Source organism: Cupressus sempervirens, chromosome 1 (genome assembly GCF_028749045.1).
Source record: "Cupressus sempervirens isolate cs-2001-9-10 chromosome 1, ASM2874904v1, whole genome shotgun sequence".
Taxonomy (NCBI): Eukaryota; Viridiplantae; Streptophyta; class Pinopsida; order Cupressales; family Cupressaceae; genus Cupressus; species Cupressus sempervirens.
In genome coordinates this window covers 32,952,352-32,977,498 of record NC_143118.1, presented here as the reverse complement: position 1 = coordinate 32,977,498, position 25,147 = coordinate 32,952,352, and the positions used below count along the sequence as shown (strand labels likewise).

At 35.3% G+C, this 25,147-nt stretch overlaps 1 protein-coding gene across 1 annotated transcript; it reads right to left on the bottom strand.

Annotated features, from left to right (window-relative positions):
* Positions 1 to 11,829: 11,829 nt before the first annotated feature.
* On the bottom strand, positions 11,830 to 24,947 carry LOC149576028 (BTB/POZ domain-containing protein POB1-like). Its single transcript, XM_089816155.1, has 5 exons — positions 24,212 to 24,947; positions 13,710 to 13,837; positions 13,557 to 13,620; positions 13,121 to 13,343; positions 11,830 to 12,962 (listed from the first exon to the last, which is right to left on the bottom strand). The coding sequence occupies exons 1-5, from the start codon at positions 24,396 to 24,398 to the stop codon at positions 12,155 to 12,157; spliced, it is 1,410 nt and encodes a 469-aa protein (XP_089672281.1). The 5' UTR covers positions 24,399 to 24,947; the 3' UTR covers positions 11,830 to 12,154.
* Positions 24,948 to 25,147: the final 200 nt, after the last annotated feature.

The following is a 25,147-nucleotide window of genomic DNA, read 5'->3' as shown; positions in this document are numbered from 1 at the left end:
CTATGTTACAACATAGAGCTACTAAGATCCAGATAGTAGTAACTAAGTCATAGACAACTATACCTAAGCACTAGATAATTCAACCTATATATGAACTAAACTTCTACCAAGTGAAGGAAATGTTGAAAATCAAATAACATCTGAACTTGTGTTGGCTAAATATGTGAGGAAGAACCATTCACATAAAATTATAATTGGAGATAGATGTGTCGGAGTACAAACAAGAAGCAAGATAAGAGCATTAGAAATTTGATTCATGACAAGGCTTAACCACCTCCTGTGTACTATAACTTGAGTGGTTGTCTCAGACATTGACAGATTGATCTTTTGGTGCAATGACAACCCTACTCTAACAAGTGGTATCAAAGCTTAGTCACAGGTTCAAATCCTTAGACCCTCAGGTAACACTGAGGGGTAGATTGTTAAAAATTTGTTCAGTGCTCCCCTCGAGATTTGTGACAAGGGTCACCTCATGTGTACTATAAGTTGATTGGTTGTATCAGGCATTGACAAATCGGTCTTTTGGTACAACAACAACCCCACTCTAACAAAGAGAAGGTACATGTTTAATAGTTGATTTTGAACCTAGAACAATAAAAGATGCATTAGATGATGATTGCTAGGTTAATTCTATGAATGTGGAGATTGATCAAATTTTGAAGAACAACATGTGGACACTAGTACAGAGATATACTAATAAAGTGTGATTGGAACCAAATGGATTTTCAAAAACAAGCTGAATTATAATGGAGAAGCGATAGGAAACAAGCCAAGATTGATTTGAAAAAGTTATGCACAAGAAGGAATAGATTATGGTGCAACTTTTGAGTGAGACATTTGCTGAACAAATGAATACTAAATTTGAAATGTCTATGTTTGGTGAGATAAAAAAATTCATTGGATTGCAAGTTCATCAAACAATGAAAGGTATATATGTTACTCAGTCTAATTATTTGAAGAAAATCTTGAAGACATTTGGAATGAATGAGTCTAAACTAGTTTGTACACCTATGGTGATTGGAGTAAAATTATCAAAAGAAGATACACTGCTGAGGTAAATAAAAAATTATAAATATATACGATTGGAAAGTTATAGTATGTTGTGCATAGTAGACCAAACATTGAACTAGTTGTTAGAATTGTTGCAAGATTTTCATCTAATCCAAATGAGACATATATGATAGCTATGAAAAGGATATTCAGATATCTCAAAAGAACTGAAGATTATGGCCTATGGAATGAACAAGAGGATGACTTTAATTATAAAGTCCACACAGATGTTGATTGGACTAGAAAAGTTGACATAAAAAACACAAGTGGTGGACCTTTTTTTTTAGGAGAAATATTGATTACATGGATAAGCAAGAAATAGAGTTGTATTTCACAAACTATTGTTGAAGCTAAATATTTTGTCATTGCAATCAATTGTTCAAATATTGTATGGATCAAGCAATTGTTGGAAGGTATGCAAGAAGAGGTAATTGAGCCTGTTACTAGTTACTATGATAATACAAGTGTCATCAATGTCTCAAAAAATCTAGTGATGCATGCAAAAACAAAAAACATATCAATCAATATCATTATTTAAGGGAACAAGTTCAAGAGAAACAAGGCTTGAATATGTGAATTCTACGGAACAAATTTTTGACATATTTACTAAGCCACTACCTAAGGATTATTTTGAGTATCTAAGAGGTAAACTGGGGGTCCTGCTCCTATCCAAAATTCACTAGGTGAAGATGCATGTTGCATCAATTCATGGATGAATTGTAATATCAGTTAATGTAGAAGTGTTCACAATTTAGGAAATATTTATGAAGTTGTGAAGTTGAATGTGATGAAACTGATGTAATCAGTACATGCAACATACAAGGATAACTACAAGGTTTTATAAGGTATAAGATGAAATTTATAATGACCTTTGGCATTGTTCTCAAAGGGGGAGAATATATTGATGAGATGGTATGGATGATATGAATGAGATGATATGGGGGATAATATATTGATGTGATGTATGGATGATATGAATGAGATAGTATGGTAGAGAATATGCTAAAAAGAAAGAGAAGTGGATTAGAAGATCATAAGGAAAAGATAATCAAAAGGAGAGTGAAGAGAGAGAAATGGGAAAGAGAAAAGTGTACCCATAGAAGAGAGAACAAACTAAAGAGAGTAAGTTGCTACAGAGATGAAGCTGAAAGAAGACTAAACCTGAAATAAGAGATTATATACTAAGGGGGAGAAATGTTGAAGAAGTTGTTGCTGCTGAAGATACCCACTAAGTTACAACGTTTTTGCAATAGAAGAAAAATAGCTGAAAAGTTGTATTTTTGTCAATAAATATATTTGATTGTTTTATGTAATGTTTTGCATGTATTATGTGTTGCCATCAATGCCAAAGGGGGATATTGTTAGCCCCAACTAATAATGTAATTGATAGTGAGAGCATGTTAGCTGATAACGCTATGAATGTATGTAAGAGTCATATCAATTGTTATAATTTCATTGATGTTAAAGCCTTAGTTGGCTAGACATTATGCTAACTCAATAGAGTACCATATCATTAGATTGATGAAAAAGATTTGATTGATATAGAGGATGTGAAGAAAGTATGATAAAGACGAAAGTGATATGTCAAGTATTCAATGGGTACTTGAATGAGTTAGATAGTGATAATCTATTATGAATTTGATTGTTTTACAATCATGCATTGTTGCAAAGTATTGAAAGATCAAGCTCAACTGAGTGACAAGGTTAATGAAGGGAGATTTTATTCACAGAGTGACATCAGTATTTCCCAAGTGATTGGAAAAGAAATAGGAGAAACACAGTAGTTCCCAAGCAAGTCAATAGTAACAGAGTTCTATGTTACCTAAGTAGATGTTATGTTCACCAAGTGATAGTTGGGTGAACAAGTTTGGAATATTGGAATTTGAGCTCGACTTTTGATAAAAATTTGGAAAGTTTGAGATGGTCTAAGACATGATTCAAAGTTTGTTACAAGATCAACGACTAAGAAAAATCAAGAAGGATATGATTATGAAGATTGAAGAAGGATAAGAATGTGCACACAGTTCTATACAATTTATATGTTTTGAGTGTCTAAATTCATTGTATGAAATAATTATGTCATAACCCTAAGATTGATGATGTTGATTAAGAGGAAAAAGGTGGAAGGATCTAGAAGCATTGAGAAAACTATTTAAGGAGGAGAATAAGATAGTTTTAGGCTGCTAATTTTGTGAGCTTGTTGGTTGATGATACTAGTTAAGATTTGATTGAAGGTTGTTGAGAATGTCAAGTTGTTGAAAGAAAAAGAGTAAAGAGTTGAGCTAGGTGAACTGAGCAGAGAAGAGAAAATATAAGAACCATAATTAATGAAAGTGTGAATCAGTCAAGTGAGTAAAAAGAAGAAGAAAGGGTGAGGAATAGAGATCTGAAAAAATAAAGATAGTTACTATTCTTAACAGTTCATTTATAGTAGAAAATCATGAAAGTATCGAGTGGACCTAAAAAGTCTATGAAATCCTATATAGTAACATTGATTAGTGGTGTTTATAAATCCTATTAATCAGGTCACTCTTTAGTCAGGCACAAGAAGTGATAAGGTCTAAATGATCTTTTGGTGAAATCCTCTAACAAGGTCACATTAACAATGTGTATATAACATTTAACAAGGTTGGATCCTAATAGAGCTCACTTCAAAAGAGTGAAGTTTTTGGGTTGTCAGTCCTAGGTTTTTTTTCACTTCACAGAGTTTCAACATTAATGTCTTGATGTCAAATGTGTAAATGTTATTTGTGTTGCAAGTTGTTTTATATGTTTTACAGTTTACTATAATTTGATGATAACTAAGTAAGTTTATTGATACTCAGTAATGCAAGGAACAGCGAGTCAACAATTAACAATGTGTAAATGTGTAAATGTTATTTGTGTTGCAAGTTGTTTTATATGTTTTACAATTTACTATAATTTGATGATAACTAAATTTATTGATACTCAGTAATGCAAGGAACAATGAGTCAGCAATTAACAATTAATAAAGTCACATTGACAATGTGTATATAACCTTTACCAAGGTTGGCTCCTAGCATAGCTCACTTCAGAAGAGTGAAGTTTTTGGGTTGTCGGTCCTAGGTTTTTTTCACTTCATAGGGTTTTGACGTTAAAGTCTTGATGTCAAATGTGTAAATGTTATTTGTGTTGCAAGTTGTTTTATATGTTTTACAATTTACTATAATCCAATGATAACTAAGTAAGTTTATTGATACTTGGTAATGCATAGAACAGTGAGTCCACAATTTGGGATATGTTAATCAATAGAGTTGATTAATGTTTACATTGTGTGATTGTTGATAATGTTAATGAAGTTTTATTGTACTGAAATGTTTGAAGGGACTGTATGATAACTAGACATAACCAATTCACCCCTCCTTGCTTGTTATCTAACTATGAATATCATGTCTTTACAATTTCATGATGTAATATTTAGTGTTATAATTTTGAGTTAAAATAGATTATGCAAGGTAATTAGGAAATAAGATAGGGGAATAAATATTATGATATTTTTGTGAAGTATGTTGAAAGTGTGAAGTGAAAAGAAACAAAACAAGAAGATAAAAATAACACAAACACATGAATTTATCGTGGTTCACCACAAATTTTGGCTACATAGACATTGTAGGAGAAATCTCTTATTAATGTTAAATTCTAGTTTTACATCACAATTGTAACTTCAACTCTTTGAATACAATGATATATAATAAGACTCCAATAACAAATATTTATAGACACTTGAATGAAATGAAGAGTCACTACAATTTGAGGGAAAAACAATAATAAATTCATAAATAAAATATACAATTGTTGGGCTTCACATGTACATCCAACAAACCCCAACTTGAAGTCCAATTGTCGTAATGTATGAGACTCCCCTAAATTCCCCTATTGTTATTTCTTTACAATGCTTAGAGAAGCTCGAAAAAAATTGAACTTCTCTCATGGAAAAACCTTTGTAAAAGCATCAATTTGATTATCCTTGGTGTTGATCAAGTCAAGACTTGAAGTTTGCCCTCTTCAATTTTACTTTGAATGAAATGATAATGAACTTCAATATGTTTGGTTCTGCTATGAAACACTGCATTTTTTGGTAAGTCAGTGGCACTTATACTATCACAATACAAGGTTGATCCTTGTTGAGGAAAATCAAAATCACCAAACAAACGTTGCAACCAAATCAACTCTTTTGTCCCTTTAGTGGGAGCAACATATTTAACCTCGATAGATTAAAGTGATACCACTTGTTGCAACTTTGATGTCCAACTAATCATTGCTCTAGCAAATGTAAATACATAACCAATAGTGGATCTTCTACTATCTAAATTTTCAGCCATATCAAAATCAGTATGACCTTTTAGTGAAGTATCCTTGCCACCAAAACACAACATGAAATCAAAAGTACCTTTAAGATACCTCAAGATCCACTTAACCACATCTTAATATTGTTTATGTGGATTGCCCATAAATCTGCTCACAACCCCTACTACTTGTGCAATATGCAGACAAGTACATACCATCTAATACATAAAGCTGCCTAGTGCTAAAGAATATGGGATGTTCTTCACATAGTTTTTCTCTTATTGTGTCTTGGGACACATGGCTGAAGATAAACAAAAATGATCAACAAGAGGAGTGCTAACCGGTTTGGCACCCGCCATGCCAAATCTATCAACACCTTGAGAACGTAATGCTTTTGAAGAAGTTTAATTTCCCTTTTGTGTCTGTCACGGATAATGTTCATTCCAAGTATCCATCACGGTGCCCCTAAGTCCTTCATAGCAAACCTTTGTGAAAACTTTTCTTTCAATTCTAAAATCATCTTCATAAATGAACCAATGACAAGCATGTCATCAACATAAAGCAATAAAAGAACAAAGGAACCATTAGGTAACTTCTTATAGTGGACATATGGATCAGATTCAACACGAATAAATTTATTTTCAGTCATGAATCAATCAAACTTGAGATACCAATGCCTCGGTGCTTTCTTGAGATCGTACAAGTTCTTCCTCAATCTGCAATATAAGTTTCCCTTTCCATGTTTGACAAATCCCTTAGGCTACATCATGTAGATTTCTTCATTCAAGTCAACATGGAGGAATGTCATTTTGACATTCAATTGTTCAAGTTCAATATTATGAACAACTAAACCAAAGATAGCCCAGATTGTAGTCATCTTGACCATGGGTGAGAAGATTTCATTGAAATCTATCCCTTTTTGCTGATCAAGACCTTTAACAACCAGTTTGGCTTTCTATCGCTGCTTGGCTTGGCCTTCTTTTTTCAATCAAAAAATCTATCGATTTATGAGTGCTCTCCTATTTGGTGGTAATGGAACCAAATCCCAAGTGTTATTAGTCAATAGAGAATCCATCTCTTCTTGTATCATTGCCTCCCATTTGTGATAATTCAATGATTTACAGGTTTCTTTAAAGCTTGTTGGTTCAACTCGGTCTAAATAGTTGTGGTTCTGCTTCTTCTCTGTCTGGTGGAATTTCTAAGTTTTTGAACATTATCCCCCTTTCGTATATCCATATTTGCACTATTACCAACATGTGCCCTGTTTCCAATATCACGTCGCTGTGAATTATTTTGTTGGAATTATTTTGTTGTAGCTAATGAATACTTGCTTGAGAAGATGTGCCTTTATGACAGTGAGCTCTGGTGTTAATACTCTTTGTAAGTGAATTCTGAATTTGAGAAATATTAGTGGTCTCATCATGAGTGTGGCCAAGAACTCTGTCTCGTCACCTGCGTGAATCTTTGTTGGAATGACATTTTGTTTTTTCGTGAATTGCTCGTTCATGGAACACGGGCTTTTGAGGAGAAATATTTGTCCACCTCACCCGTCGGTGGACCATGAGCAATCGGGTCGCGTCTGCCATCTAAAGCTGCACGCCAATCAGAGTTTGAGGGATTTTTGTTCACCATGTCTTCCATCTGAAATTAGGCGTAGATAGAGTGAAGTAAAAACAACACTTACCGTGTAAGTTATATGTATGGTCATTGTCGGCATTCATAGTTTGATGCGATTCATAGAGAGGAGCCGGGTTGCAGTGGGTAGGAGAAACTTCACTTGATTGCAAGGCAGATCTATAGTGATGTTCTGCAGTAGGCGTGTCAATACCATGAGTGAATGGCATGAGGGGTGGGACTATCAATACCATTATTGTGAGAATCATTATCAGGCTCTGTTTCATATTGATTTGTAGTTGCATGTTCAAATACAGAGTGATGATCTCTGTTTTGATTTGAAATATGTTCTTCACCAGGATTATTTGAATGACTCCACATAGTATCGATGGATGGAGAATATATACCAGGGGAACTAAAACTGATGTGGGTGAAACACTATTTGGAGGAGGAGCAACTTGCAAATTCTTATTAGTATTGTTATAAAAAATAGAGAATGGAATATATTCACTTACAAAAAAAAAAATCTTCTATGTTGAGAGTTGGAAATTTCTTTTTTTTCTTTTTTGATGAATAGTCCCTTCCTTATATTAAGAAATTACAATAAAGTTACATATTCACAAAAAAAGTCCGGGAAAATAGGATCCCCCTGAGTTCAAACAGCCTAAGGCCGGAAATATCTTTTCATTGAAGATGACATCTTTATTCCTGATACTTTTCTTCTCAACCAGATACCAAATTCTGAAACTGGATTGGTCTTCTCCATAGTCCACGAATATTCCTCTGTGATTTTGGATCAAGCTTCATCCCCTTCTCTTTTGGAACATGGACATATGCCTCACATCCAAACACCCGGATGTGAGAATACGAAATTCTCTTATCCAACCATTTTTCCTCTGGTATACAAAAATCCAACCAAGGTGATGGACTTCAATTGATCAAGTAGACTATTGTATTATATGCCTCTACCCAAAACTCCTTGCCTAAACTGTCATTAGAGAGCATACATCGAGCTTCTCAAGGATAGTTCTATTCATCCTCTTCGCTACTTTATTTTCTTGAGTAGTGAATAGAAAAATCTTGATTTTATAGATGTTGTTATCCACACAAAATAAATCAAACTCCAATGAACATAAATCTCCATCATTATCCATTTGCAAACACTTTATTTTGTGACCAATCTGATTCTCAACCAACGCTTTAAAAACTTTGAACTTGCTAAAAATAGTAGACTTTTTATGCAACATGTGAATCCATACCTTTCTTGTGCAATCATTAAGAAAAGTGAGAAGTAATTTGCTCCTCCAATAGAAGTTACCTCGGTAGGTCCAAATGCATCGAAGTAGACCAATGCTAAGGGAGTGCATTTCTTTTCATGCTTGGTCCTCAAGAAGCTGACACACTTTTATTTTCCATAAAGGCAATGTTGACAAAATTGCAAGTCAACTGATTTTAGCCGTGGCAATTGCTCCTTTTTATGCATAACATCAAGACCCTTTTTGCTCATATGACCAAGTCTTTGATGCCATAATTCTGAATTACTATGTACAACAATCATGATTGCCCCCACTTCACCAATATTTTCTATAATATATAAACTCCCAATCTTGTCTCCTTTTCCAACTATCATGGATCATTTTGTGGCTTTCCATGAGTCGGTTAGAGAAGTGAGGAAACCATGTGTGTATAGCTGACTTATAAAAATCAAAATTCTCTTTAATTTTGGAACATAACACACATCTCTTAATAGTCATTTAACATCTCTTTTCAAAGACAACAAAATATCACCTTTTCCCACTATTTCACATGCTTTATTATCACCTAAATATACTTCACCAAACTTACCTTCTTGATAGTTTGTGAAGTATTCAGTACATGGAGAGGCATGAAATGACGCATCAAAATCCAAAACCCAAGAGGCTGAAGTAGTTTTAGTTGTAGATAATATCAAGACATTGTCATCTTTCTCATAGGCAATGGCCATTTTTGCCACAAAACCATCGATCTCCTCTTATCCTTTATCTTAACTTCGAGCGCATAGTCGTTTTTCATATTCTATAATGGTTGTTTCTCCCCCTATTGTAGCTTTTTCCTCTGGTTTCAATGTTGACTATTGTCATGGCCTCACCGGATGAGGATTTCTTGTTGCTTCTTCTCATATCCTCACTAAGTAGAATGGTCACTACTTCATCACAGACCAACTTGCTCTTGGCAGAATTTGAAGTGCTAACTATTGTAACTACAACATCCCAACTGTTAGGTAAGGAACATAACAAGATGATAGCTTTAGATTCGTCATCTTGAGTCATACCATCTGAGGTTGCTTGACATAATAATGTCTTCAGCTCATTTATATGATTTGACATCATAGTCCCTTCCTTCAATTTTGGCTTGTCGAGCTTCTTCATAATAATAAAAATTATTTGCAGTGGACGTTGTTTCGTACATGATTTGAAGTTTATCCCAAACTTCTTTTGTTATCTTTTTGTTCAATATATTGAACAAGACATTTTGAGATAATGAAAGAAAAATTGTCGTCATTACCTTTCCATCAAGCTTTTCACAATCTTCAATTGACATTGCAATCGACTTCTTGGTTTTTCTCCAAATCTCTAGTGAGACATCTTGCTTGACTAGCAACGAATGAATCTGAACTTTCCACACACTGAATTTTTGTACTGAGAATTTCTCCACTCACAACTCTTCCATGACTCTGGAATTTTAAGCACTAAAATTGATCCCAACAACTATACCAAGCTCTGATACCAATTGTGAAGTATGTGAAAGTGTGAAGTGAAAAGAAATGAAACATCAAGGTAAAAAGAACACAAACACACAAATTTATCGTTGTTCATCACAAATTGTGGCTATGTCCGCACTGTAGGGAAAACGTATTATTAATGTTAAATTTTGGTTTTACATCACAATTGTAGCTTTAGCTCTTCGAATACAATGATATCTAATAAGCCTCCAATAATAAATATTTATAGAGACTCGAATGAAATGAAAAGTCAGTACAATTTGATAGGAAAAAATAAAAAATTCAGAAATAAAATATAAGGTTGTTCCGCTTCACATATACACCCAACAATTTTCAGTCTAAAAACAAAATAAAATAATTTAGTTACTGAACCATTTATTTATTTATCAAAAAAATAGAAGAAAATATCATCTTGTTTTATTTATAGGTCTCCATGATTGTAAGACTTGTTTTATTTAAAGGTCAAAATGACTAAATCTTATTTTCATGATTATAAAAAAACGCGTTGAAGATCTTGATATGGAACTTGTCCCTTTTATGCTTCCCCTACCTCCCCTAACTCTTTCTTATAATGAATCACAATGTTAGATTGAGGCACTTCCATTAAAAATCTTTAACATAAATCGAAAAATTGCTCAATATTAAGATTATTAAATTAAAATTATTACATATAATTTAGATTTATTGGATTTTGAAGTAGGATGTTCTAAGAAAGGGGTTCAGTAAACCCAATACTATTATTTGGTCATTGGTTGCATAATATATATTTAACTAATTTGCCTTTAATTATTGCATCACTAAGCAGTGACATTACCAAGTCATTTTAGGAAGTGATTTGCTGTTAGATCTTGAATCATAATGAATGGCTCATATTACTAACTCCTTCTCTAACATAAGAAGTCAATAAAAATATTCCACTTCAATCTTAAAAGGCACATGGCTTTTTTTAAGCATGAATAAGCAAGACTATAGATATAAAGCTCTTCAGAAAAATAAAATTGCTGAGTCTTATTGAAAATTTTGGGGCATTGTCGATGGGCTTTTCATCTACAGGTGAAGTTGAAAGGTTCTTAATGAACCTACAAGGAATCATGTCTGGCTGAGTGCATGACTCTGACATTGAAAAGGGGTTCTGAAGCATCCTCTCTGTCTACACCCAAATGAAAGCACTGAACAACAAACAAATCAAAAAAAAATTAAAAATGAAAGATTAAAAAACAAAAAAGTAGAATAATAAAAATATGTTAGAATTTAGATTGTTGGGGAGCAACTGAACAAGGAAATTGAAAATTTGCTGGTACACACAGATCTTCGAAGCGTTAAGTAATAACTTCCCTCATAATTGGACTGCTCAATAGCATCAGCTTAAATCCAAATTTGTGAACTATAAACCTTGAAACAACTTCTAAATTTGTTTGGTATAGTAAATTTGAATTTGAGCAGCTCGAGTTCAGGATGGGACTCCACATTAAAAGACATGAAACGAATCCAGCCTAAGAATCGCGATTGGGGATTACATGGAGCTTCCCACTCTTTAAAAACAACGAATCCAAACTAGTGGAACAAAATTTTAAATCCATATGAAATTGAGTTTTTTTTAGTTTATAATAACATATAATGAAGTCATTGCACTTCCACCTCAGATCCTTTTAAACAATTTGGAGCAACCAAACCAAGCTTCTCAAGAAGCATGTCATAAGCTCTTAAATTCCACCATATGTGATAAAAATTGAAATAAAACTTAATTCAGAATTTGAATTTGACCAAAGCAATCAAATTCCTTGTTATGAAAATGAGAAAAGATGGAGGTAACGACCAAAATAGTACTATGTTTAGATTCCTGTCTTCCTATATTATGATTTTAATGTCCATAGCATATCGTGCATATGTTATCCATTGTTTTTTCTGACGTGCATTATAAATACAAATTTGTATGGAGACACGTCTTCCCCTCTTACACAAAAATTGCTAACAATGTTGTATTTGCTTATTAATTATTGTAGTTTATTCACGTAATGGAAATGGGGCAAAAATAAAATAAAAGGTCTGGACGGAATTAATGACATTCTAGTAACTGCACCAAGAAAAAAGCTACATTTTGTGAATAGCCGTCACTGTTGGCTTGTAATAAATGATCTATGGCCATTCATAATATAGATTTACAGCTTCCACGGGAGAAAATAACAATTCTGCAGATGATAATCATTCAATATTTACGTATTACAAAATGGTTAAGTAGGCCTCATATCCAAAGGCCATCAAATGACAAAATTGCAAGCGTGTAGATGATTATAATCATCAAATCTCTACAAATAAAGCATAAGGGATCAGACCCTTTGATCCTAACCCAACCACAGAATTTCACTCAAGGGGGTAGGTTAAGAAGATAAGTAAATTCACCATTCTGATATGTATAATCTGCTATGTCTTCATTGTAAGCACTGAACGCATATGGAGAACATTGTTAATGAAATAAGGGTTGCTCTTAGATACAAATACTTTCCAAGGCAATCCAAATATATTTGAAGAACCAACCATCTTCTTAGAACCAAATCTATGCATGCCACTTAGCTTGACAGAAAAGTTACTTGATGGCTTTGACCGAGCAGCAAATTCATATTCCAATGCTAGGATCACCTCATCCTTATTTTCCATCATAAGCCACAGCCCAAAACAAGGAAAATGAGTGTCATTGTCCATGCCACAATGAGCCATAAGGCGAAATGGTTCGCCTCCTAAATAGAAAGCTTGAGAAGTTAGCCAGTTATTAGGAAAAAGTGTTAAACAGTCATCTCTCTTGATATCCCAAAACACCATGCACTCCCTGTGGGGTGTATCGAACTCCACTACTTTGATAGGTTTGTGTGTGTAAGACCTTTCACAAAACCTTTTACGAAGAATTCCATCTGAGGAATCATTCCTCCTTTTATGGGGTGGTTCTGTTTTGAACAGAAGTGCCTCTGAGACTAGATTTAATGAACTTAAGAAATCATTGTGTCTATGGGCGAATATTTTTCTAAGTTTTCTATCTGTCATGTGTGGAAAGCGTATCAAGTGGCTAAGCCTATTGCTTAAAACTTCTCTCCTCTCTTCATGATTGGGATAATGTTTTCTAGCCCAGGTTATAACTATATCATAGAGTACATCTTCTGATCCAACTTGCAATTCATCTTTTGACAAAGCATCTTCGATGGATGCCAAAGGTAGATCCATAATCTCTTCTTCAAACCTGAAAAACCATAAATCATCAATTAACTACAAAGTGAGAACCATCAATGAGATTAGAATAAGAGCTGGAGCATCTGATACAGAACATCTCACTGTCGTATCTAAATCTCAAAGGCCTACAGGAAATCATTAAAACCTTATTTTTTTAGCCAAACTAACCTTTTATTCTTTGCAAGATGCTTTATAAGAAGTTCCTTTGCGTTTTCTGATAATGCAGACTCTGGTGTTGACAAGTTCTGCAAAGCGTCAGCACAAAATTGCATACAAGATACAACCTCAAACTTGTCTGCAATCATTAGGACTTTCAAAAGTGCAGTTCTGGTGCATGCTTTGAGTGTTTCACAATAGATGAATTTCAGTAAATCCATAAATGCCACTTCCTCTGCAATCATTAAAAGCAACTTGGTATATTAGTTATTACCAAATGCGAAATAGTATTCTAAAAATTGAGAATCAAAAGAAAACATCAAATGAAGTTTTGTATGTCCAAAATGCCACTGCCACTTCTTCTCCAATTAACAAGAGGAACTTTACATATGCCAATAACAAAATAGCATGCTGAAAATTCAAAAAAGCATAAATCAACAAAATATACCTGTACAAATTAAATGAATAGTGACATCTCTTTGCTCCGACTCTCGCATACCATTCGAGAAAAGCTTCATTTGTTCCAAAAAGGTTTATAAATAGAGGTCTAAGAAAAAAGGGTACATTAGAGAGACTGAAAGTATGTGCAAGCTATTCTTACTTTGTAAAAGAAAGGACTCTTTGCCGCCAATAGTAGTGAGCTAACATGTATGCTTCTGACTCTCACTGCAGAAGCAGAGCAATCCATGCTACAAGAACACAAAGTCTTATCACTTCCATTTTGATTATCTGCAAAACAAGGAAATGGAAGAAAGTATCACCACACAACAAGCACAAGTTTTTTTTTATCAGATACATAGACATCTAAGCAACCATTGTAGCACAGATTGCAGCTAGGGCTGATATATCCTGATACTACTCAAATGTTTCATGACATCAATAAAGAAAATGGAATATAAATTTTGAAGCAAGGCTATGGTCATGAAAATTAATCATAACTAGTGTTGTATCTAAATTTTTTTGTTAGCTCACAGAAGTATCACTCCTAAGATTGACCACTCAGTCAAGACCTGATGGATCATTTCTTAAAATTTGAAGAGACTTTACAGTCGAGAGAATTTATTGGCTGTGCTTAAGGTGTAGGAGTTTCTTTAATCGTTTCTATAAATTCTTAATTTAGTTTTGTAATGTATACTATTGTGCATAAAAAACACTCCAAATTGGTCTCTTTGTCAAGCCCTAAAAATTTCAATCTTTGAAAAGATTTTGTGATAGAGAAGACATATTAACCACAACACTTAAGGTGAAGAAATTTGTTCAAACCATATCCAAAACTTGCTGATTGATTTTTTGAAATCCAAATTGGTTTGCACAGATTTTGCAGTCAACAAAGAATCAAGCTGTACTGGTTCAAGGTACAAAGAGGAATAAAGGAAACATGCAGGTAAACAAGAAGGCTACTACCCAAAGGCAATTATTGATGAACGCCCCCTCTTAAATCATGGGCATATGATGATGTGTGCCAAATTAACAGAAGCATCGTGGTGGTATTGCATTGCCTTCTTTAGCAGACAAAATGCCATTTGTAATACAAACATCCTTTCAAGGTTCCATCATTATGTTCTGTTGCTGGCATAATTGCAGTAGAAAGTCTATAACTTCTAGAGCATTGTAAGTTGTTTCTTGATCATGTTTTAAGGTTTTCTTATCATACTTACCGAATAAAATAAACAGGGTCTTCAAGAACCCAGATTTATCAGCTCTGGTAGTTGCCCACATCTTGTTTGTTTAGATTTCATTCAACATTTGTTACACAGGTCCCCGTACTAATAATGCAAATATGATACTTTTTTTATTGATTTTTTTTAGAAAGACCCAATTAGGCACACATGGCCAAGAAATGAATATTAATATCTTACAGTTGGTTCAGGAAATGTTTGGATTGTATGTATCCTAACACCTTCATAATGGAGAGATCAGAATAGTTTTAAAATAGATATATAAAATTGTCAGAGAGAGTTGTATAGTTTAACTAGCACAGACCCATCTTAATGGAACCTGATATTATGATATATGATGAGGCATATAGAAAATGTTTTGAGTGTCAAGATGACATCCTGGATTCTGGAAGCTTTCTAGCTTGTTTGAAGGAATATTTTGTTGCACAATACATTTTAACTCCAGTTTCAATAGTTACCAAAAAGTTGTCAAGACTTTCATTTAGGTATTGCTAGGAAAAGAATAAATGGAGTTCAAATCTTTTGTACCAGTCAAAGCTCGTAAGCATCAAAATGGCAGATTCTTAGGTTGGAAAAGCAAAACTAGAACCAATGTTTGAGACGGAATTTCCCTCTACATAATAATCTATATCCATTATCTTGATTTAGAATTTTTTTATTTCACATAACGCCTCAGTGGTTGTGTATATGCCATGGTGGCTGTGTCTTGAACTCGAAGGCAGTTTTGTCAGTTTCAAACCAAAAACAAGAGTAACAATACAAAATGGCGCCACTTCAAGTTCCTGTTTGTGGTATCTCTTCTTCAACTTATCTGCTCATAAATGCCATCTAAGGATCACAAATATGCACTACAAATAATTCAAAGGCAACAGAAATGCTTTACAGTATTGCCAAAGGTGATCTACAGGAGTTCTTGGGGACAAAGACGACTGTAACAGTGGAGAGCAGCAGAGAAACATATTAAAGAAGTAATTCTCATCAATGTAGGTTGCAGAGAATTGTAGGGATGCTCACAAAAACTACAACGCATTTTAAAACTCAGATGGAGTGACATGATTCTCAAGATGACCGTGGACACAAGGAAGCGCATATTCACTATTCTAAACTTATCCTACAGTGAGGCTACCCAGGCTAAGCCCCAGTAAGTTGTGTCTATCTCTGTTTTATGTGTTGATACACTTGCTTGTGTACTTTCATTCAATGAAACTACTTCATTATCTTGAGTACTTAAGAAAGCATCAGAATGATATGTTCAGATGAAGACAGTAAAGTACTTTATACTCCCTTAGCCAGGCTTGATCTGCATATTTTACTTTTCTTTTCTTGCATTCCCTCATCCTGATGATGGATCACAGAGTGTGATCTGAAGCGTTGATGCTAAAAAACATACACAATCAAATCGAGAAACAAAATTTACATTGCAAATGGATTGTGGAAATCTAATAAAGTTAATTAGTATAGTACTTGTTCATGATAGAAGACATACAATTCTCAAATAAGGTGTATAAAAATGTTTGATTTTGTGGCACATTTACATTTTTTGGTCCCAATAGTTACAAAAATGTTATCAGACTTCCATTTAGGTATTACTAGGAAAAGAATAACTGGAGTTTCAATTTTTCTATGCCAATGAGAGCCTGAAAACCCCTAAATGGAAGAGCTCTAGATTGGTAAAGAAAAATTAGAACCAAAAATAAGAATGACAATAGGGAACGGTGTCACTTCAAGTTCCTTGTTTTGTGGGATCTTTACTTCAACTAATTTTCTCATCCCTTTGCATCAGCATGCAATCTAAGGATTACAATTAGATGACTGAAACAGTAGAGAGCAACAGTGAAACATATTAAGCAAGTAATTATCATCAAGGTAAGAGATCAAGAATTGTAGCGATGCTAGCAAAAGCTAATGTATTTGAAAGCTCAGATGGAGCAACATGATTGTCAAGATGGTAGTCAAGGCAAGTATGTAATTAAATTCACTCTTCTAGACCTATCCTGCATTGAGGTAATCTAAGCTAAATCCTTGCGTCTATCTCTGTTTGTATATGTGTTGATTCAGTTGCTTGCTTACTTACACTCCATGAAACTACTTCATTAACTCTAGAAGTTAAGAAATAATAAGAATGATATGTCCAGCTGAAGACAGTCTAGCACTTGTTCATGATAAAAGATAAATACAATTTGAATTCTCAAATTAGTTGTATATGAATGCTTACATCCTAGAAGCTTTATGGATTGTCAGAATTAATATTTTGTTGCACAATACATTTTAACTCTGGTTTCAATACTTAACAAAATGTAATCAGACTTCCATTTAGGTAATACAAGGAAAAGAACAAATGGAATTTTAATTATTTTTTAAACAAACTGAAGCTTGAAAACACGTAAAAGTAAAATTGGAACCAAGATTTGAGATTGAATTGCCCTTGACATGATAATCTGCCTATCATCTTGCTTTATGGATTGTTCTATTTCATGTTAACACCTTAGTGGTTGCAGATTATGTCATGTCCCCTTTTCAAAAAAATTAAAAATAATAATCTTTTCTAAGGCAGGCAAGCCCAAAAAGGTGAAATTTCGGAAAAAGGGGATAATCTTTGGAAGCTAATGGACTAATAAATGAAAATTATTATTAAAATATGTTTTATTAACCCCTCTTGGACGTGAGTTAGGGTTATGCCCTTTTTTAAGGAGTTTGGAGGCATTTTGGGCTCATTCCAGAACTTGATTTTTGCTCATTTCTTTGTTGTTCTTCAGAGGTTGCCAAACCTGTGGAGAAGGAGACCCAAGAACGAGCGTTTGTAGGTTTCCAGGAAGGCTAAGGACGGGAGTTTGAAGCCATTCCATGTGCATGCTCATGCAGAGTTTGCCTTTGTGCTGAACAGTGCAAATTTGTGAATTTTCGGGTGTGTTTTTTGTAAGAGTTTGGTGTTTCTGGTTGAGTATTTCATATCAGTTTGGGTTGTTGTTGCATATCAGACATTAAGATGTTAAAATAGAGCTGAATATATGTATTTGGCTATGATTATACTTCTGTGATAGATTATTAGTGTTTTTGTGGTGTTTTCGGCTATTTTGTGTTGTTTTCGGAAGCTCGATGAGCATTGTTTTTGTCCTCCATTTGGGAGCTGTTGTGTAAATGTTATACAAATCTGGAAATGTCATTTTGTAGGCTGTTATGCTGCTGAAATTTCTATAAAAATGTCCACTTTCAGATTTATTAATAATATGTGAAGCTGTGAAGCTTTTGGCACTATTTCCGGCATACCCGATTTGGGGTTTATTGAGAAATTGGTGGATCTTTGAAATATTGGTTGTTTGATCTTAAAGATCTGATTAGAGGCTTGAAATATCATATAAAATCAGAAAAGAGACATTTCAGTGGTATCAGAGCTATGATCTTGCTAGCCTGAGGGTTTGTAGAAGTTTGCATGTCAGTTTTGACAACTACCCAAATCTTGCATGTCATAATTTATGATTGCATGTTGCTTCTAATCAGCTGCATGTCAAAATTTATTGTTGCATGCTACTTCTAATCATTTGCATGTTAGTTCTTGGTGAATTTGGTGGTTGCATGTTGCTTCTAATCAGCTGCATGTCAAAATTTATGGTTGCATGCAACTAAGTGAAAGAGAAAAGGATATTTGCAGCGAGAAAAGAATAAAGAAATTTTGATCAAACCTCCAGTTGAAAGTAAAAGTACAAAATCCAAAGAAGGAAAAAGTATGGCTTATCCAGATGAGATGGCAAAGAAATTCTTCCAAGACATCCAAGGTATTTGTCATAATTACTAGTTGCTGTAGCTGCATATTGCAAGTAGTTTAAGTCTCATATTTGTATTGAATATTGCCAAATTAGTTGCACATTCATGTTAAGTTATTGTTTAGACAATCTAGAGTCTTTTTTGTAAGCATTCTCTTTGATGCAAATCGAAACAAGAGTCCTTACAGCAATCTAAAAATTATATCAGTCATATGACCCCTTGCTTGCAAAGTGTTTGACGAAATGTCAAACAACTGAAGTATAAAGATTTTTGGTGTTTGAAGAAGTTATAACATATTGGGGTTACACTCTACTTTCTCTAGAATGGACAGGTATAGTACAGAGTCTCAGAGGACACAATCTTGGACAATTGATATCCAGAGTCAGAACAGTAGAAAGGATGGTTATTTAGACATTCAAGATAAACTTAGGAAAATAAGCCATGACATGTCTGAACAGTTGGTTAAGCACCACCGTATGAGGAATGACATGCTGTCTGACCCAGCTAAGGTGGATAAGTTGACTGGATTTCTATTTGGCAGTTTTTCTCATAGGGCAGATGACACAATTACCAAGAACTTGCATGAGGAGTTTGAGAAACTAGCTTATAGCCAAGTAGAGGTCTCAGATTCTACTCCGCCACAGGAGGTAGTGAGAAAGGATATTACGCAGATTGACAGTAATGGTCAACTTGATACTCAAATTGAGGCAATTGTATATAGGTCATCAAAGGGTGATGTCACAGGTATTCAGAATGGTATAGTTACAACAGGCAGTGACTACAGCGTAGTGGGTTCAGATGATGATTATGAGGATATTGTTGTGCATGATGGTGAGATACCTGGTAGAGATGAGCAGACATTGAGCATTCATGACTTTGCTGAGAAAGAGTACCAGCCACAGTTAGATGCTTCATCACATGAGGTTGAGGCTGGTAGTACTTCACATGATATGTCTAGCCAGCTGAAAGTGAACAAAGATAGTATTGTGACTTCATTATCTCATCATGACAGGTATGTGGAGTTAGTTGGTATTGGTCATATTACTCAGGTGAGGAGTTTGCTTGAGTTACCAGCTGATTCTAGTTTACGGATATGGACTCGAGATTGTTATATTGACATTTGGGATTCAATTGACTGGAGATCTTTAACACTTTTTGGTAGCAGTGTTTGTTTGGGTGCTATCATGGATTTGATTAGCAGATTGCACGGTGCTGTCTTTTCTTGTGCTAGCAGCTTGTCCGATGTTGGTATTAGTTTTTATACACCGGTGTTGGGCTTTGTTCATATATCCAATCGATCATTTTTGCTGGAATGTGTTGATGATCTTTCATATTTGGCAGTGTATACAGATGAGTCCCAAGATCATATTAGCATTGATGACATCCAGGAGGATGCAGTGGGCAATTTTGAAGACTTAGTTTCCTTGGCGGTTTCTTTTGGTACAGAGGAGTTGGATAGCAGTGCTACAGTTTTTGATACTCCGTATGTTGATATGAGCTTTGGAGTTGATTCGCAAGATATGGATGGTAATACTCTAGAGACCAGTAACCTTGAGGATACACCTTTAGACAATGCGTCAGAGGAGGTTTGTAGGATACAGTCTAGCCAGTGCCATCATGTGTCCAGTCAGTTGAGAATTAGTGAGCGAGATATTGCTATCGCTTGCCAGCATTTCGATGCTGCTTATCAGTTGTTAGCAGTTTATGGATGGGGTTCTCCTACTAGTGATGAGCAGGGAGGCAGTTATCTTTTCTTGACAGAATTCCACTCTTTATGGGAGGCTATCCGGATTCTGAGACAGGATTATATGCAGTTGGTAGCCGACAGAGATTATCTTATGGAGTGGGGGAGTACAACATACGATGCATTATTGGCCAAGGAAGATGAGGTGAGTGAGCTTACTCAGCAGCTCGAGGTGACTTCTGAGATTCTTGAGAGTACACAGTTGGCTTTCAAAGAGTCACAGTTTCATTTGGCTAAGGTGACCATGGAGTTAGAGAAACTACAGTCTTTACCAGATTCTATACAGTCACAAGCTGTGGTGCCTGGTGATCTAAGGATGTCCATGGTCGAGATTGTCAAAGACAGTGGAGATGGGGATGCATCCATCCTTGATACTAACATTGGCATATTAGGTTCGTCCCCACTAGAGTTAGGTTCAGTTAAGTTGGGTGTTGCAGCAGATTGTTGTGGTATGCCTGACATGGTGGTGACCTTTAGTACTAATGGCACAAAGACTAGAGATGTTGTATCAAAGACCATGTGTGATGTTGGTGAGCTGACAGTTGGCTTGGTTCCTGCTAGTAATACTACTCCCTTGACGATGTCTTCAGAGGTAGTAATCAGTTCCAACTTGGTTAGTGATCGATTCCAGTTAGTTACATCTGGATTGCAGTCTGAGCCACTAACTGAGATTGGTGCATTCTATCGACATTACATTGTGAGATATGCTCATCAATTCACCTTTGATGACCATGTTGATGATATGATGATACAGAGATGTACTTTGGTTCCTAGTGCTTATCATCAGTTATGGGATAGTTTGACGCCTCGGGATGAGAGTTGTAATGGGCATGACATGGCGATAGGTTCTACGGTTGACAGCTTGATAATACATGACTTAGAGCAAGAGTTTGGGAGTGATGCTTCAGCGATTGTTGTTATTGATTCTACTCCTTTGGCTATGACATCTCCTGACTTAGCTGGTGATCAGTCACAGTGGGTTGTATCACTTGTTCATGGTGAGTTGTTGGCTGAGGTTGGTTCTTTTTATCAGCATTATACTGCAGGGTATGTACATCAGTTAGCATTTGATCCTTGTGTTGAGGAGTTGATGGCAGGAAAATTTGGTTTGGGTTCCATTTCTTGTTGTTTATCTTGTGATGTCTTTTCACCATCAGCAGTGCATGGGAGTTATGGTTATGAGACAGTGGCCAGTGATCTGCAGAGTTGTGTTGACTGCAGGAGTTGTACAGTGTGTGGATTCTCCATACTTGGTACAATTTCATTCGGGAGTGTTCACCATTGTTGTAGAGTTGGACTGTACATTCCGTATAGGCTAGTGGGATGCGTTGATAGTATTTATTGTGTTAGCAATTTGATTTGTCTACTTTACTTGGGTTTTGATGTTCTAAGAGTTTGTGTCTCATGGGTTTCTGACTGTGGAAGTTGTGACTTTGGAGTTTGGTTGAGCAGTAATTGTCAGTTTGATTATGGATTCCTCTTGGTTATATTGCAGAGGATATTGCAGGAGCCTGTGTTAATTGAGAATAGTATAGTTCATGACTACATTTGGGATCCAGGTGGATTGATTGGTTTATTGTTCAGCCATTGCTTGAGAACAAGCAATATTTGGAAGGGGAGGACTTGTCATGTCCCCTTTTCAAAAAAATTAAAAATAATAATCTTTTCTAAGGCAGGCAGGCCCAAAAAGGTGAAATTTCGAAAAAAAGGGATAATCTTTGGAAGCTAATGGACTAATAAATGAAAATTATTATTAAAATATGTTTTATTAACCCCTCTTGGACATGAGTTAGGGTTATGCCCTCTTTTAAGGAGTTTGGAGGCATTTTGGGCTCATTCCAGAACTTGATTTTTGCTCATTTCTTTGTTGTTCTTCAGAGGCTGCCAAACCTGTGGAAAAGGAGACCCAAGAACGGGAGTTTGTAGGTTTCCAGGAAGGCTAAGGACAGGAGTTTGAAGCCATTCCATGTGCATGCTCATGCAGAGTTTGCCTTTGTGCTGAATAGTGCAGATTTGTGGGTTTTCGAGTGTGTTTTTTGTAAGAGTTTGGTGTTTCTGGTTGAGTATTTCATATCATAAGATAAGTAGGAGATGATTTCCACAGCTAGTCAAATTGTGATGTGAATATCAGGATTTAACTGTGTGATTTTTGAGTCAAACTCGATGACCCATGTTTCATGAGTAGTGATTCAACATGAATCCATCTCTCATGAGAATAAATGGAACACTTTAGCACTCATTGGATCTAGGTGATGCTCACAGGGGTGAAGCACCGGGACTTCCCGGGAGGTCACCCATCCCAGTACTACTCCAGCCTGAGCGCGCTTAACTACGGAGTTTCCTCCATAGTTAAACCCAAAGCTTGCAACCCCTGTGAGCATCACCTAGATCCAATGAGTGCTAAAGTGTTCCATTTATTCTCATGAGAGATGGATTCATGTTGAATCACTACTCATGAAACATGGGTCATCGAGTTTGACTCAAAAATCACACAGTTAAATCCTGATATTCACATCACTATTTCATATCAGTTTGGGTTGCTGCTGTATATCAGACATTAAGATGTTAAAATAGAGCTGAATATATGTATTTGACTATGATTATACTTCTGTGATAGATTATTAGTGTTTTTATGGTGTTTTCGGCTATTTTGTGTTGTTTTCGAGAGCTCGATGAGCATTGTTTTTGTCCTTGATTTGGAAGCTGTTGTGTAAATGTCATACAGATCTGGAAATGTCATTTTGTAGGCTGTTATGCTGCTGAAATTTCTATAAAAATGTCCACTTTCAGATTTATTAATAATATGTGACGCTGTGAAGCTTTTGGCACTATTTCCAGCATACCCGATTTGGGATTTATTGAAAAATTGGTGGATCCTTGAAATATTGGTTGTTTGATCTTAAAGATCTGATTAGAGGCTTGAAATATCATATAAAATCAGAAAAGGGACATTTCAAATTAACATAGTGGTTGTGTCTTGATCTTCGGGACGGTTTTGTCTGTTTCAAATGAAAACCAAGGTTAACAATAGGAAATAGTGTCTCTTCAATTCCTTTTTGTGTGGGGTCTCTTCTTCAGCTTATCTGTTCTTCCCTTTGCATAATATGCCATCTAAGGATCACAAAATAACACTAAAATTAATTCAAAGGCAATCGAAATGAATTGAAGAATCGCCATGGGTAAGGGCAAAAAATGACTGTAACAGTAGAGAGCAGCAGTGGAACGTACCAAATTAACAAGTATTCTGATCAAGGAAGGTTATAGAGAATTTTAGGGATGCTAGCAAAAGCTACAATGCATTGGAAAATTCAGATGAAGTAACATGATAGTGAATGCAAGGAAGTATATATTCACTCATCTAGGTATTAGAAACAACTTAATCATTGTTGCAAATTTCGTCTTGTAAAATAAGCTGTGTCCCAACTTGCTATCAGCATAGAAGAGCTATTTTATGCTACGCTTGTAGCCTGTAAGAAGATATGTGGGCATTGTGCATATTTGCATAAGTTATACATAGGGTAGATGGCAGCCTTAAAAGGAATCACCTTGCAGTCTTAAATTGTTGTTTCAATGGCATAGGACTTGGGAAAAGTACATAACAAAATCAGAAAAGTGCAATGCTTGTTGCTGAACCTTGCATTGGAATATCGAGGGCCCAAACAGATTACGGATCAAATGTAACTCATGAACACGAAGTATAACTATGATGTTTTTATGTTAGAACAGAAGTGTCGTAATTCGACTCTTGACTCAACATCAAATACTAGCTCGAAGGACTAAACAACCCAAAACTACCTAACGAGTGTGTGTAAGTATAAATAGCCATGCGAAAAATAAATACCCCCACCAAGGAGCCAATAAAGTTGAAAAACATATGGCAATGTTAAATGAAAGCTAAGAGCTATGAATTTAACATACCGTGATTCTCTTCACTGTCTTCAATGCTCGCTGATGGATCAGGCGTGACCTCAATCTGCAATACTCGGTCTGAAAAGTAACAATTATCAAAGGCAAAGGAGAAATCTAGGGCACACTTAATATTCCTATCCGAGTCACCTTCCACAATCATATTTGAATCTGACTCGGACCCTGCCCAACCCTCCATTTCTTCCGCCTGCAACTCTGAACTTAAATATTTATCCCAAAAGGCAACCCAATACTATATCCAATGAGGTTTATTGTCTGAATTTTTCGCTGAATTGTGTCAAAATCTAGTATAACTGTAAATTTGAAACCATTGTAATGGGTTGTTTAAATTCCATGTGAACTATGTCAAAATCCAGTGTAAATTTGAAACCATCGTGTAATGAATTGTTCAAATTCCATCTGAAATATGTCAAAATCTAGTATCATTTGAAACCATCGGAATTGATTGTCCAAATTCCATCCGAATTGTGTCAAAACGAAAAAAAAAAAGTTAAAATCCAATATTATGGGTTGTCTATATTCAATATAATCATGAATCATGCCTAACCCTGTACTAAAAAAGCACCCTATTCAATGGGTCGTCTTTCTCAATCTGAATTGAGCCAAAGCATAAGCCAGCTAGCGTAGAAAGATCTGAATTGTCAAACATTCTGCCCTAATCCATCATTCAACAAATTGCTGACTCGCTAGGTATAAACGGGGAGGTACAAGCACCGACCGAGAGAACCTAGAATCTTCCAAGATAATTAAAAATTGACTCGCACATGTAGAAATAAAATGAGCTGGCAATCTCGGCTGCTCGAGTCGCTATCACTCGTGGACTAAAAAATGTACACAATTACAACATAAAATGTAGGGAAATGGACCCTTAGCTGAAGGGAACGTCTAAATGGGAAACTACAAAAATAATAGTGGGGCTAGAATTAA

Excerpts from the sequence above, each read along its gene's own strand:
- LOC149576028 (XM_089816155.1), bottom strand. The coding sequence starts at position 24,398 with ATGGAGGGTTGGGCAGGGTCCGAGTCAGATTCAAATATGATTGTGGAA. Across the intron at positions 13,838-24,211 it reads AGACAGTGAAGAGAATCACG|ATAATCAAAATGGAAGTGAT; the intron begins GTATGTTAAATT and ends CTTGTTTTGCAG. Across the intron at positions 13,621-13,709 it reads AGAGTCCTTTCTTTTACAAA|CTTTTCTCGAATGGTATGCG; the intron begins GTAAGAATAGCT and ends GAACAAATGAAG.